The following is a 16501-nucleotide window of genomic DNA, read 5'->3' on the forward strand; positions in this document are numbered from 1 at the left end:
TGCTATGTTTCTCTTGGGTGTTTAAATACCCAGGGCCATACATGATAGACATTGTGTTTATACGTAGAGCAGTTGAGGGTAAGTCAAGGACGCCCGTCTCTATTCCGTAATTAAGATATGTGTGTGAAATGACATGGAACAGTGCTGTTTGATATCTGTGCTTATGTGTTTGCTTGTTTATTATTTGATTATTGTACTGATAATTTTAGGACGTACGCTTTCTTCTGCAGATGAGTTCAATGAGTTTGTTAACTTGCAAACAGCAACAGGAGCTGCGCTAATAATTTATATTGTGTCTTATCAAAATTACAAATTGATGTCTATGTTAGACAAATACTTTGTTTCTTTTCCGTAAGTTTACTTCAAGGATGGGATATTCGAAAATTGCAACTACAAAGGTGAAAAAAAAAACCATGCCAAAGTTAAAAATAAGGCAGTATGAAACAGATCACCCATCGGCTGTGAGTCCTAAATTTCTTGTTCCTATTGCAGACCTGAGCGCCTTCAGACCAGTCTACGCACCAAAAGATTTCCTGGACGTCTTGATGACGCTGAAGAACCCAAACTCTAACAACTACCAAGAGAACAACACTTTATTGCATAATTGGGGCCTGATACAGCTTCCGTTCAAGGTCAAGGACGTAAAACAGCTTGTGAGTACATTGTGTCCTCTGCATTATTTATTCAATCAGTTTATTAGCTTGGGAAGCTTTCACAACCACCGCCCATCAGCTCTTGAAAATGTGTTGCCTAATTCAAATAATTTCATTATCTCTTTGGAAAATTAAATTGTTTTCAAGGAAGTGTCAGATTAAGATTATAGTTGAATTCACTTGGCTGTTATCACTTGACTAATCTGGTTAACTTGATAAGGCAAATCAAATTTTTTTTTCTATTGAAAAGAGAAGTTGCACGGTTTGTAATCAGGAGTACAAACATATTTATTTTGCTTCACAAATAATCCTCCAGTGTATCACAGTTTCTAGTTAACTGTTGTAAACTTATTGGCAGGATTGAATTGAAGCAAAACATGTCCTTGATTTACTGCCGAAACATCATTTTAACAGTTGAAGAAATGTCATGTTGTGAAATGTACACTAGGCAAAACTTGCTTTGATTTGTCAGTTACATGTGTACATTGCAGGTGTTTATTTATGCCTTCTGAAAATAAACTCAGCTTTTATTAGCCATAGTGGATGAAAAGTAAACCAGTCCAAGCAAATACAGTAGACTTTTTTGCTACATTTGAAGCAGCTGGTTTTACAACTCAGTGAACACCATCTACCATGTTTTTTTATTTTGCTACTGCTACTGGGATATTACAGGAGGTAGATGAAAAAAATGCATTCAGTATGTGTGTATGTGTGTGTGATTCTCTAGAAAGATCCTGTTGATCTGGTAAATATGAACAGGTTGTACTGTAGAATAAAGTGACATGTAGTTTAGTTTGCCAGATTCATTTCTTCTGACAGTTTTTAGGAAGATGATGATGATGATGATGATGATGATGATGATGATGATGATGATGGTGATAGTGACAGTAATGGTGATAACAATGATGGTCATTATGTCTTCGTTTTCCTTATTCCTACAGAGAGAGCAATACTGGGAATTATCCATGATGGAAAGCCAGACAGGGGTTGATGATCCCAGTGACATAGTGCCAGGTATGAGGAAACTGTACTATCGTTTTGTTACTGCCAATTTTCTTGTTTGAATTCCAAGTTAAAAAGATGATGTGTTTTCTTTGCCAACTTTAGTCTAAAACGACCTTGTACCATTTCATGATGTCTTGGTATGCTGCAAGATAACATAGGCTCGGAATAGGAAGGCCTTTCCGAAATGAATCCACTCTGTCACCTGTTTTTAATTGTTACTCGTAAATAGTTTGTTGGTACAAGTATAGTACAAGTAGATTATATGAATATTTGTAATGTCGCAGTCTCGTAGCGAGATTTATCCAATCATTCATTGCATAATTGGTGTTTGAGTCATATTTGAAAATTTTGGACTTGTCAATTGGAATAGGTTTCCGCGGAGAGTGACTTTAGATATTTTCAATGAATAGTACAGCCTTAGAGTACAATTTCAGGAGACTTGGACACAGGGTTTTGGAGAGTAGTGCTGGTCAAATCAGAATTTCAAAGGTACAGTGCCTTCCTGTGAACCACTCGCCATTGCGTCATCTACAGCTGATTTGGAGTTACAAACGTGAAGGCAACTATCTAATGGAAAGATGCGTCGTCTGTTGATAAGGGTCAACATACAATGGCCTTTTTTTACACTTAACAAATGCAAATTTATGCAAATGATCAAAGAACTTCTGACCAATGAGTGACACTGTTCAGGTTCCAGTTCTTTGACTGATCACTATATGCCAATCAGCCAGCCAATCAGACTGACCGTAACAGATCTCCTCCTCTAGTTTACATTTCCTTTTGTATTTCAAAATCTCAACCATTTACAAGTGTTAAAATTACTACACAGATCCAACGGAGAACGAGCGAGCGAAACTCGGAAAAAAGGTCCTGCAACAGTCGCACAGCCCCGTTGCACAGCAGTTTGCCAAGAAGGGCTGCCCGACCAATCAGAGGGGAGAACTCTGGGCTCAGATGCTTGATGTAACGCCGACGGACAACGTGAGTACCTTTGACATCAATGACCATTTACCAACTATTAACTTAAACAGTTCTTCATTTCCATTTGCTCTAGAGCAGATACAATCCATTATATAGCGTGTATTTTAACGCAATCAGAATGTAATAGTTCTGAGTTAAACACTGCTGGGTTCAATATCCGGTATGAACACACAAGGATATGACAGAGCAAGGTGGAGATCTCTCCTTAAACTTTAAGAAGAATCTCCAAAAGCTTTAAAAAATCCTGTGAGAGTGGGTACAGTATGAGTTTTTACGTGTACGCAAGGACGTAAATAATCTGAAACTTTAAATAAGGAGAACAAGACACATTGCACATAGGAAACAGCTGAACACAGTGACAGAATCATGTACATGAACAGTGGAAGAAATATAGACAGATGGACAGTGAGACACCTAGTGACAGATGGTGAGAGAAATCTTAACAGAGGGATAGACAGTCAGAAAAATATAGTACAGTGAGAGAAATGGAGACGGAAATGGAAAGTGAGGGAAAGATAAAATAGAAATGGACAGTGACAAAGAGAGAAACCGAGATAGAAAGTGTAAGAGATATGACAGGTAGGGAAATACAGACAGAGATGGACAGTGAGTAACAGAGAGACAGAAATGGACAGAAAGACTGAGATAGACAGTGAAAGTGATCTGTCCAGAGAGATGGACAGAAATGGACAGAAAGACTGAGATAAACAGTGAAAGTGATCTGTCCAGAGAGATGGACAGAAATGGACAGAAAGACTGAGATAGACAGTGAAAGTGATCTGTCCAGAGAGATGGACAGAAATGGACAGAAAGACTGAGATAGACAGTGAAAGTGATCTGTCCAGAGAGATGGACAGAAATGGACAGAAAGACTGAGATAGACAGTGAAAGTGATCTGTCCAGAGAGATGGACGGTTAGGAAAATACAGACACAGATGGACAGTGTGTGAATTACAAACACAGATATGGACTGACAAATTTAGAGAGACAGAGTGTTACAGAAATACAGAGAGATGGGCAGTCAGGGGGAAACAGACAGAGCTATAGTGAGAGAAAAAGAACTGAGATACACAGACAGATGAAGCCAGATGTAGAGAAAGAAATAGAGACTGACATAGCTGCTTTGTCTAGCTACCTGTAGAGTGTAGTACCGGTTGATATCAATGGTAGGGTAGCCTGAGTTTGGGTAGCTCAGTTTGCATGAACACATACAGAGAATGTAATCAAAACGCATGAAGGTCATCTGTGATTCCCATCTGACCCCGCAAACACAGGTAAAAGTGGCAACCATTTACCTAAGATGAATTTATATTAATTCTAGATTGTGTACTGCTCAGTTCACATGTATGTATGTCTGTATGTATGAGCATGTTTAACTGTCCTTGGCTGTGTTGGAGATGAATTCATTGAATTTGAATGCGGGAGTGTCTTTAAGGAGATTTGTACGGATGCGCAGAGATTAGGTGTGCGGCACTTATCAGGGTTTTTGTGCTAAACTGATGAATTTAATCGAACTTGGAGAAGTGTCACACGCTAGTCAGCCCTGGTTGAGTACTTTACAGAAATGTCATTTTCATGATGATCCAATTTTATGGGGATACGAAGGGAAGTCAGAAAAGTCTTACTGAATTGTTCAAGTTCAAGTGATGTGCAATAATAACCCATGATGCTCACTCATCACTGTACACATTCAAGGGCATATGTAGCCCCCTAAACAACAAGCTGGTAATCTGGTATGATTTTCATACCTTATTCTAATGAACTTTTCTGCAAGTTCACTGTTTCTTGTTGCCCTTGTACTATGTTTGTATACTCGGTAAATATCACCAAAGTAAAGAACTTTTGTTTTGATATTTGAAAAGTTATCGAAACCATGCAAATGATATTTTTTTGAAGTTAAAGTTAAAGTTTTATAGTGAAAATGATTCTTTAGTACACAGCCCTTTATGAGACTATGCACAGCCCTATTGACAAATTCTAAAATTTCTCCTCTCTGCCTGACAGTGAGATATATCTTGTTTTCACCAAAATTGGCAGCATTTGACTGAAGAGTAGTAACCAAGGTCAAGGCCTGAATGGGAATGTCATCCGATAATTAACTGTTTTGCCAAAGTTTTGTGAGTGAACGCCAGAACGGCTTTCATGCCTTCATAAAGCACTGTCTAGGTATTCGGCGCAGCCTGCAATGACGTGAATTTGTTTTATATCTGAGATAATGATCAGCTCAATGACGCTGACTGATCGTCCGTGATGTCATAGATATATGCAAATTACACGGCTCTCAGCAGAGCTGCAGATTAATGAATTCCAGTGCAATAGAGCAGGGCATGAATGAAAATTCCAAAATTTCTAGTTTTAATTTTTGTAAAATTGTTCTACCGGTACATATGCAGTATGTGTTGGCGTCCTAGCAAATGTACAGAGTAATATATATGATACAGAATGAAAGGGATTTAAGAGGTTTTTTGAGATATTAAACTTTACTCAAAGTTCTGTGCTATCTAGAATTTGCCGTATGTAGCATGTAAGCAGCAATGATAATTTGAACTTACCAATACACTTGATATAGTTCATCTGAACTGAGGTTCACCCAGCTGCCATAACATAATTTTCACGAATCAGTCATGGCCCACACACCTTAACAACATGTCCTTGGAATTGACCAATCTAGTGTGCAACTGACCTTTTAGAGGGACCAGTCACACCTGACTAAACTCCACTCTAGTGGATTGGGTTATCCCTCGCAAATCAGGGACGATTGGCGAAAAACTATTACCCGATGCACAAATTTTATTATTTGGATAGTCAGCTTAATTTGGCAAAAGGAATTGAGTGTTTGTCACATTGTGCAGCCGAGAGGTTTTAAACAGAGGCCGCCATGGTTGTTGTCAACAGCGCCATAAAAAATAGTTCACTCTAGGGATAGGCCATTTAATGTTTCTGAGGGGGTGGGATGGTAGTTGCATTGTGTTCAGTTATTCCTGTAACACCAACCGTGTCATATGAAGAAGTTGATTTAACAGGTGCCCACCATGTACGCTGTGTAAACATGCCACATCACAAAAACTGGAGTGTCGATGCCAAGAGAATGAATCGGGACAGCTAAAATTTTGTGATTTCTGTGTTCTGGTGGTCTTTGTGGAATTTTACAGAGTTTAAAAAGCAAGGTATTTTGCCACACTCAGGATTCTTCCAAAACCGTATATGCCCTGTCCGAGAAACGTGTTCATTCGTAACATAGAAACCATATATTTAATATGTTGATTTGACTAACTATAGTGTATCTTGAAGAATTCTTGGACAACAACGTATGAATCTCAACTCTTCTTTTCAAATTTGATTTGAGCTACATGTATTAAAATGGCAGGTACGATGTCAGTTTTCAAACGTATTACTGCCATCTCTGTTGTGATCATGCGAAAAAAGTTTGCTTGGATGACGATAAAAAAGAAATTCTATGAAATGCCATGATCTCAGAATGATCTGATGAAATTAATATAACAAAACCTTCAAAGCAAGAATAATTGCCCTCTTAAAATAGATTGAATATTGAGTGAAAACTTTCATACTTTTTTTGCCATGGTCATACATACATATTTCCGATAGACATGTACATGAAGATGGTGCTAGGTATTGATAAGGTATATCATGTCAGTTACAACTCAATCTCGAGCACCAAGTTGATAACTGAACCCTTTGAGTGCCAAAGTCGATCTTTGACGACTACGTAAAATATAACCCAGACACTTTTTTTCTGATTCAGACAAATTTTTCATGTTTTCCAAAATTTTGTTTAAAAATTGTAGTCAGTGAAAAGTAATGTCAGTTTGGTCCAAAATTATCAAAATAGGTGAAGAAAAATTCATAAAAAATAGGTTAATTTTTGCACTAGAATTTGATTAAATCTTGCAGGAGCCCTGGTCTGTTACATCCGTTGAGTTCCATATTGTAATTTGAGAGTACATGTAGTCTGCAGCACTGTGCATATCTATCAGGCAAAAGGAAACTGGCTTTTGAAAAGGGTCTGTTTAGCATTCATGTATAAGCACATGGATGGAGTCTTTCATGTAACTCTTAAACAGTTGCAAACATTGGAGAAAGTGCCGAGAGTGAAATTGTATCTCTTAATACACTTAAAACAGCCTCGCTACATGAGATGAAAGTGCTTGTTGCTCGCACGTTTGAAGTGCTCACTACGTGTACCAAATAAGGGAGGAGGAAAAAAACCCCAGGTATTACATTTCACCAGGTTACAGTCAAGTTTCTCAGGATTTCTCTCACCGATGAAAATGTGCAGCCATGCAGAGGCATGAATCACATACCGAGTGAACAAATTAAATTGTTTGAGCACACATTGACATTTGTATCGCCTGGCGTTTGTTCCCCCTATCTTAATAAGTGTTGGCATTGGAATTTAAAGATCAAGCTGTGCTGCAGCTCTCTGATTGTAAACGGAAGCTGCCCCGCGTGTGGAATTGGTGTGGCAACCGGATACGTTGAATTGGAATAATGGAACGGTGTTTACCTAGCTGTCTACAGTGATTGAGTTATTAACGTGTGATACATGTAGCCTAGACAATTGAATTTTAAGTGCAGGGGAAGATTGTCATTCTCAGGAAATTTGTTTCCCTTTCCGACCCCTTTTTATTTTAATGTACTGAGCGTGTGAAATATTACTTTTTGATTGTATAGTGTCACATCAACCAAGGTTAAAGATGATTTAATCCCACTTCAGCATGTGTAAGGCGGTACATATTTATGAAAATTGTTGCATGCATAGCTGGGCTGAGAATGCATGCATGTATAAAGGTATATACATGTATGTACGATACCGGTATGTCTAACTAACTTCTAACTATGTATCTATCTCTGTATCTATCTATCTATCTATCTATCTATCTATCTATCTATCTATCTATCTATCAATCTATCTATCTATCACTCTATCTATCAATCTATCTATTTATTATCTATCTATTGATCAATCATATATGTATGTATGTATATATGTATGTATCTATTCTACATGACAGTATGTATCTATACATGCGTGTAATAACGAGTATATGTAGGTTTTCAAGATAGTATATGTGTACCTACATGCCATGTATGGTTATGTCTATACAATTTGTAAACAAAAGTATATTTCAACAGACAGTAATTGCTCATTTCCTATCCAGTTAGAAGTGGCAGTAATAGTTTCATTGATAATCATTGTTGTTTGACATCAGTTGCCGCTGTGTTACTACAATGTCTATGATGAGTGATATTGTATAATCAGCTACATGTACGTGTAAGCTTCCTTAGCTAATCTTCAATGTCTTCTAGGAGATTTATGATGAGTTTTCAAATTTTCTATAAGCAGCAGTGTGTCCACTTCACTCATCACACTTTGTGGCTCAATTAACCCTTTGAGTGCTGTAATTCTTTCCCCCACAAAAATTTTAGTACAACATGTTAACAGTTTTTTGCAAATTTTTCTGTCATGTATTTGATAATTTTGAACCAAATAGACATCATATTTTATTTGCTACAGTTTTTTTATCAAAACTTTGGCAAAAATCTGAAAAAAATTTATTGTAGAGCGTATTTTATAAAGGTGACAAAAATTGACTTTGGCACTCAAAGAGTTAAAGACTGGTCTCATTGAACACCGAGAGATGGTCATGCGAGATTCATGCGTAAAATGGTGGCAAAATTAAAGCCATGATACTGATGGTATTGCAATCACCATGGCAGTTGTGAAGAGAGATTAAAAAAAGGGAAATCGCATCAGAAAATTACCATCGCTGAATGCGATATCCATGGTTACAGATGTTGTGCTTTTTGGGAAAACTGCTGTGGACGTAACGTGTACCATGGCAACAGAAGTGCATCGTGGGTGTAGATTTGAAGGTTTCAGTCTTGGGTGAATTATCTCGTTGTAATTAAATGATTCATATGCCTCCTTAAATGAATTTTACGAGTGTGTAACAGGCATTGACACATTTACCAACGACTTTAACGTAATCGTAATCATTAGGTACTATGGCAATGTTGCATTTGCCATCCTGATCATTATCAAACTCTAGCACAACCATACTTCTACTGACGAGTATTGGGAGTATTGGAAGAGCATTTGTATCACAGAATTGATCACCTAGAAAGAGAAAGTTTTGAAATTTTTTTTACTAGAAAAGTTATCAAAACCATGCAAATGAAAATAGTTTCATTGTGACGGGAATATTTTCATTCAGAATAAACTAAAGATGAAATAGTTTTACGTGAAAACGTTTGACCTTTAAAGAAGGGGTTAGCCAATTGTCAAATTTATGAAATAATAAGGAGTAGGTGTTGGCAACCTAATTTCCAGACCATTCACACCTTTCTTTGTAGCGTATAATTTTTTTGTCCTTTTTCTCCTTACGATTTCCTTTTTGTTGTGTGTTGCTTTCTTATTCTTGATAAAACATTGAATGTATTAAACAAAAACGGGGAAGACTTTGTCAGGGAAAGACACTTATTTTTTTATCCACTTGCCTTCGGGCAAGTGGGGGGTTAAGTTCACTTGCCCGAATTGGAAAACCACTTGCCCAGTAAAATTATGTGGTTCGAAAAACAAAATTAGTGATTTTTTATTTCACACACTTTACTTCAAACCTTTATCATGTTATTCATCAAACTTCATGATGTAGTGAAAAATGTCAGTCACTCTCTCACTATTGCTGGACAGCTCATTAATATTCAAGTTCATAAAAAAAATTATAATATATAATATGCTTGTATGTTTACTTTCTTAGGGCTATAATAATGTACAAATAATAAACAGCCACTTCCACTGTACCTTCGAGGTATTTTTTCAGTTTTAACTGAACTGTACAGAAAGAAAAAATCTTTAGAAGTTATAAAGGAATTTTTGAAGCTTCTGAAAAATAGTGTACTTCTTTGTCATGTTTTTACACTACCTATATCATCCCTGACCACCATGGCACCATGAAGTTTTCATTACATTGCACTATACATGTTTTTCTGATGACCTAGGTGGTCTTTTAATGCCCATGCTAAGATTAAGTAAACTTTTAATCATCAACTTAGGTTGTCAGCGAGTTTACGATGTGATGCATGCTGAATATCTCGATGTGAAATTCGGTCCGATTGCTTCTTGACAGTCATTTTAGAATCATGGGGAAAATTCACAAACAGAGAGGTTGGTTGCCACGGACAAGAAACTTTTGGCTCATTGACCTGAGAAATAAGTCAGTGTTCATTGAAAATACAAAGACTGGACCGTTGACACCAAAGCTTGATTGTGACCATGCATGCTTTCATCTTTGCATGCAGTCTTTCCACAATGACCCCAGGGATGCCAGTCACTGAACTAAACATTGCATTGTAGAGAATGTTTAGTAAAAGTACTATTTTTGGTGCTAATTGTCGCTACCTAATTTTATTTTTATAGAGTTGTAAACATTCATACAAAACACAAAAACTTCGTATGTCTTTTTGATCATACAGACATGTGGACACCATAACCTTTTCTTGTGAGGGCAAGGAACTTTGTGGACGTACGCTCTACCAGCGTACGGTAATTAACTGATGGTATTGTTTATTGAAACAATCATGTGATATTATGGAAAACTTATTCCTAGTTCTCACAATGAAGTAAAATAATTATTATTTGTTGTTTAAGTCGCTGTTCCCACATCAGAAAATCGATCTCATGGATTTGATTTCTAGGTATGGTATTATTTTTCACTTGTCCCGTCGGGCAAGTGGCATCGGCGTTTCACTTGCCCGAAGGCGACTTTCACTTGCCCCGGGCAATCGGACAACCCTTAGTGTCTTTCCCTGCTTTGGTATAAAGGAATAAAGTTGTCAGTGATTGCTGGCATGACGAAAATAAAACTTGTTTTACTGTTATTTGAATCCAGCAAATACAGTCAGAATATAATTCAACATTTATGGCAGATGCTGTTACATGTATTCAGGTTATTGTCTTTTTTCATGTGAAGTAGAATGGCACGATTTTGACATAATTTTTTACTATGTAGCTTTTAAAACATGAGCATAGGTACAGTTTACAATGGGAAATTCAGTTCCTTTTTTTTCAGCGTTTTCATGTACATGTTTTTTTTGCAGAGTAAAGCAACACCGCCGATGGCCTCCAAACGTTGAATCTGCTATCAATTATCTTCGACTTCAATGCTTGACTTTCAAAATTTACTAGAAAGACATTTTTTTGGGGGCAAAAATATTTCTTGATAGGAACCCTATTTTTCCAGCCACTTCACCAAATTGAATGCCGAAGCTTATCACACTATGGTCTGTGATTTTTTGTCATTCATCATAGGAAAGTGATCTGTTTTTGGTCGTTTTTATGATGCATTAAGCTCATAAGGGGCATGCTGTGAAGCAAGGACGTTTGTTTTGTGGAAAACCTTATTGTTGAAAATGCAGGTAGCTGCTGCATGATTTTTCTGCTAGAAATGCAAAGAAAAGTTTGACACAAAGAAAAGCCTACGGTGTATTTATAGCTTGTGATTTTCTCGTAGGTTCTTTTTTTTCGTAATGAAACCAATTCAAGCTAGCCTTGTCAGACCGAGAAAGGTTCATTTCATAGCGAGATCTTGTCAAGATCAAAAATTTGGTAAACAAATTAGGGGCTGAGGTACTTTTCTTTTTCTTTGTAACTCCAAATAGCAGTGTTTCTGAAGGTTAGCACTGAAATCTGAAGGAGACTTTTGACTTGGAGAGCTCTTCAAGGTGTGCAGGGCCTTCACTTGTATATCAGTGTCATCTTTTCATAGCGAAAAAATCAAACAAGTTTTCAGCTCTTGGAGCAAGAACAAGTTTCAACATCTTAGTTGTTTAAAAATCGATGATTTATATTTTCCCCATAGAGTTAACACAGGGATGGCGGCCATTTTGAATTTCAAATATCTGTAAATGAAGCGTAATTTGTTTCTGTATGGGCAAATTTTGATTTATATTCTTGCTTTGGTGAAAGAATGGTTGAAAGTTTTATTTAAGAAAGTTTGAGTAAAGGCTAAGTTTTTCACTTTCAAGGGTTCTTATTACCTTAAGTTCAAAAAAGACAAAATACCTGTAGGTATCAAACTTTACTGTAGTCATTGAAAGTACATAGTACACTGAATGCCATAAAGTTTAGCAGCACAGAGGTGAAAGGTTAAAAGGTCATAAGAAGGCTTATGTGAAAGTTTTGCCTTGTATATATGATGCGTGAAAATCTCTTAATGCCGTATTTATGGCTAATACTCGGTTGAATTCTGAAGGTAACAAAAGTGAACTGTGAATAGATAGAAGAGATTAAATAAATAATCTCTTTATCTCATCAAATCTGACGGCCAAAACTTGCTTGCTGCAGAGAATTTATACCATCATGTTCAAATATTAAAATCATTACATTCAAACTTTAAATACGCATGTCAAAGTTAGACCCCTCAACAAAACAAAATGTGATCTCATCCGTTTGAGGTGTCAGATCAAGTGACATGCACCCTGTGTAAGGTTAACGTATTCTTTTGTTGTTTTGCTGTATTGGATGTGAAAATTAAATCAGTATTGAAAGCGGAGCTTGGCTTGCTGAATGGAGTCAGTTTTTTAATCTCCCAGTGAAATCTGTCCTGATTGACGAAGGGGGACATCCTGTCCACGGGTAAATTGACACTTCTTTTGGTCGCGGAAATGAAAATATGAATCGTATTTTAATCTGCTCGTGTGGATTAGGGTCCCCACACACACACACTGTCATTTGCGATTGATTTTCTCGCTATGAATGGTTTTCATTTTAGGGTCTGATTCTTTTAGACTCAAACTGGCATCAGTTGGAACAGATAGAGACAGCTGTTTTCATCTGTCCACTGTGTTCTTTACACAAGTTGTGAATTAATTTCCTGAAAAGTTACAAGATGATATCCCTGGTCTAGCAATTGCTTTTCAGTCAAACAGATATAAGAATCTGCAAATTGCAGCTTGTTGTCAACCAATACCTCAAGGATTTTTTTTTTCACTTGTATGTTAATTGGCCATACCTGAAAAATATGCTCCTCTCTCAAAATTTTTGGAAACTTCTGATCATTTTAAAAAGGGTTTCATGGGCAGTTAATTTTTAGTCTTAGATGTGTTCAATTTATTAATCAGACGAATTGTCCACATTTTCAAGGAACACTACACATCAGTTTCCTTTAGGAATCTGTTGTTGGTATTTACATTTTATTCGGTATGGGGATGAAGAAAAAAGAGGCAGGAGTTTTTTTGTATGCGGCCATCAAATAGTTGTTAACCCTTTGAGTGGTGTAAATTTTCCCACCAAAATTTTTTTGTGCAAAATTTTACCAATATTTAATGAATTTTTTGTAATTTTTTTGACAACTTTAGACATAATGGATATTACTTTTCATTGGCTACAGTTTTTGATCAAAATTTTGGAAAAAATCTGAAAAAAAAAAAATTGTTTTGGTTACATTTTACAAAGGCAGCAAAAATTGACTTTTGTGCTCAAAGGGTTAAGGAAGTTTTAGGTATATGAAGAAATTGTGCATTTCTGGTTACATTCCTTCAAAAAATAGGGTAGGTAGGTCAGAGGAATTTTTAAAATTTTATTTTTGCTGGCTGAGACCCATATATAGAAAAATTAAAAAAAATTTACCAGGAATTTTTTGAAAATGTGAAAAAAAATGTGTTGGGTCAGCTGTGCTTTCTAAGATACCTGTAGGTCTGGTTAGTAGAAACTCACATATTTTTTTATTTGGCCTTAGTAGCATTTTTGCTGGTGGAATCAAGCGTGATGAAATACATGTATGAACAAAGCATCACACTATCACGATGCAAAAATTGAGACAGATCAAGAGGCAATTCAGAGGGGTTTGAAAATTTCTATAAAATTTTACTCAAAGGTGTGAAAGAAAACTGTGAAAAAAAGGAATCTTTCAGGTTTTTCCTGGTTACTAGTACATCACGAAGTTCATCTTTGATGCAGCAGAAAGTCAAAGAAAAGTATTTTTTACACGGGGGCTTCAAATTTTTGTGAAATCGTGAACTTGTCAAGGGATGTGCATGATTAATGTTTTGGATATTGTCGATTTGTCGGAAGAATGAATAAAAAAGTTCATCTTCTAGTGGTGAACTATCAGTGGCATGAATTGAGGAGGAAGCGTAAATAATCTTTAAGCAGTTTGATGACGCCGCCAGGGTAAGGTACTGGATGGTGATATCAACGACAGCAGAAACATTTAGATGTTGAAATTTTACAATACGAAACACTCTTGTTGAGCAGCTTTTGATACAAAGCTTCGAACTGGGGTATTTGACATCAGCAAGGTCCGAAGATATATTTCCTATTATAAATGCCTTCGGGGCAGCCCAGCTAAAATCATCATTTTAGGAGAAAGAGATTTTGTAAATCCTTTTTTCAAATCAGAGAACTATCATCAAAAATATTGCCACAAAAATCCATCGATGTGTTATGCCATCAGCGACCGTACAAGAGGATTGGGTGATGCATTATGGGTTCTCAAGGGCTCCAAGAGCTCCCCTAACTGGACACTTTCTATCAGTTTATGAGATTGCCTCTCACGCAAGATGATGTTTTGTAAAACGAGATGGGATCTCATTTCTGTCAGAACATACATGTTAAATGAGGGTAAAAACCTATACAATCAATGCGCTATGGCAATACAGTTCATTTTTCATGAACTATTATGAAAAATTTTATTTTTTAATGAATTTATTATTTGTACACACCGCAGTAATGCTGTATCGATTGAAATAGAATATGATCACGTATGTTTCATCTAAAATTAATTGCCACTTTTTCATCGATTCATACACGTGTCGACTTTAACGGTGTATTGATTGAAGTCGAACAAAAGTTAGTGTGAGTCAGTGAAAACAGATTGTAACCAGAATACAGTGAAATTATTTTGATCTTAAATTGATTGTTGCGTTTTTGCGTCGCAGATGTGTCAAATTCTACGGAGGATTACAGCAGAGCAAAGATTTATGATGGTGTGGAGAAAATTGTGCTCTGCAAAAGATGAACTCTCTGATTGACTTTTCTCCAGTGTACTTGAACTTGAAGACGTTGTAAATTAGACTGTACGTACTTAAGCAGTCATTGAGGCGCACTTGAAAATTAGTGGCCCTTCACAGAGTTGTTTAGGCTGTCAAGGCAGGCAGCCTCTCCACCTTTCCTGAGTGCTCCGAGTAATTCTTTCCCTGGAAAAGTTGACACAGCAAGTCTTTAGAGCTAAATTTCTGTGTGTTGCTGGAGCGACATGACCTCTCAAGGTCGAGGCTTCCATCCTTGTTGTCGAAGTTACAATAACAGCATTGACCCCCGAGCTTCTGGGTCCCACTTCCATTAAAGGTCTCTCGCTATTTCTGACTCACCGTGATCTTGGTGTGATGCATACAAATGCGGACTGTGATGACTTGATTTGCTTCACGTTTAGTGTGTCAACAAGATCAGCCCCAATCACTGCCTTTCCAATGAGTAAAAGATTCTGTTCCTGCAAAGAGGAGCCTAAAGTTCATTCGACACGCCTCCACCCTCCCCTAGACTAATTACTGTAACAGTAGCCTGTACGTAAGGTAACGCATCCCAGACTTTCACATTGTAACTAAAAGTCAAAGTTATTGACCAGCGGTGGGTAAACTCTAGTCCAATACAGCATATTGCTGCTATACATATGTGTATGAAAGTACGGGAGGGTAGTATTTGGTCTACGTCTGATTCAAAGTTACCAAAGTGACCACTGTGAGCCAATGATACAATGATATCACTAGTGCTAACATTTTAGACAGCGAATGTATTGATATGCAGACATTACGGCATCATGAGTCCTTAACAGCTTGTCAAGTAAAATAGGGTGTATGTACACACCTAGAAAGTCCTGAAAAAGTCCTGAAAAGACCTGGAAAATTGACAACCAACCAAACATTTTCAAAAATAGCAAGATGATCAGTTGTGATTTAAAAAAAAAAAAAAATGATGTATCAAAATTACTTATTTGAGAAAAGACATCTGTAGAATGGTATTTTGGACCCCAATAGGTCCTTGAAAATTGCCGACAAATTCCTTGAAAGTCCTTGAATTTTAAGTGACTTGGAGTGTTTGAACCCTTCCCTGCAAGTAGTGCAGTCCTAAAATCTAATGGGACAAATTGCCAACTTTCAACCTCCAAAAAAAGTGTTTCTATTCAGGGCACTCAGCAGATAATACTTCTTTTGCCATTAGCGTCACCTACTGTAAGTTTTCATCGGTGCTAAATGCAAAATGAAAAACAATTCTCAACAGAAATATTGCTGTAGTATCTACAACGCATGTGTTCTATAATCCCAGATAAGCCTACGCAGTGTATGTCAATAATATTACCCACTGAACTGTGGAAAAATACTGCCAGTAAATCATGCATTTTCAGTTAAGATTTTCAAGTAAGAACCCGCTGTCACATCCCCTCTGTATTATATAGACAAGATGAAGATAAAGTCTGTATTCCACCTCTCCGGAGATTTCACAGCAGTTTTCTCTTAAAAGATTTATCGGGAAGATGTCTGACAGATCGGAAGATAGATTCCAGTGGGTGTTTTGATTAGATTATCACGGCACAGATTGTGTTCGCTGGGCATCCCCGTCTCCTGAGCGACGCAAATAGCCGTCTTCCTGATTGCCCTAACGATTCTGAAATATCAGCCATCGTAGATGGACATCGATCTGATCCGTTTAAGTTTTGTTAAACTGGGCCGTACTGCATCAGTGAAGCCGTATCTGAGACCCAGATGGGCTCTCGGTTTCTGATGAGTAAGACATGCCAAATTGTATGAGATTATATTATCTCAACCCTCCGGTGAGACCGCGGCAA

The 16501-nt window shown here is 37.0% G+C and overlaps 2 protein-coding genes across 4 annotated transcripts in view; one reads left to right on the plus strand and one right to left on the minus strand.

Annotated features, from left to right (window-relative positions):
- The window catches only part of LOC139130982 (cholecystokinin receptor type A-like), a 185442-nt gene that overhangs the window by 95325 nt on the left and 73616 nt on the right, over positions 1-16501 (minus strand). The gene's annotated exons all lie outside the window — the stretch shown is intronic.
- LOC139130981 (TBC1 domain family member 19-like) overlaps positions 1-16501 on the plus strand; it is a 161109-nt gene that overhangs the window by 16207 nt on the left and 128401 nt on the right. For both annotated transcript variants that reach the window (XM_070696854.1, XM_070696855.1), the window contains exons 7-9: positions 493-653; positions 1595-1667; positions 2488-2639. In XM_070696854.1, the coding sequence (XP_070552955.1) occupies positions 493-653; positions 1595-1667; positions 2488-2639 (386 nt within the window). The remainder of the gene's footprint in view (positions 1-492; positions 654-1594; positions 1668-2487; positions 2640-16501) is intronic.

This window comes from Ptychodera flava, chromosome 4, assembly GCF_041260155.1.
Source record: "Ptychodera flava strain L36383 chromosome 4, AS_Pfla_20210202, whole genome shotgun sequence".
Classification (NCBI taxonomy): domain Eukaryota; kingdom Metazoa; phylum Hemichordata; class Enteropneusta; family Ptychoderidae; genus Ptychodera; species Ptychodera flava.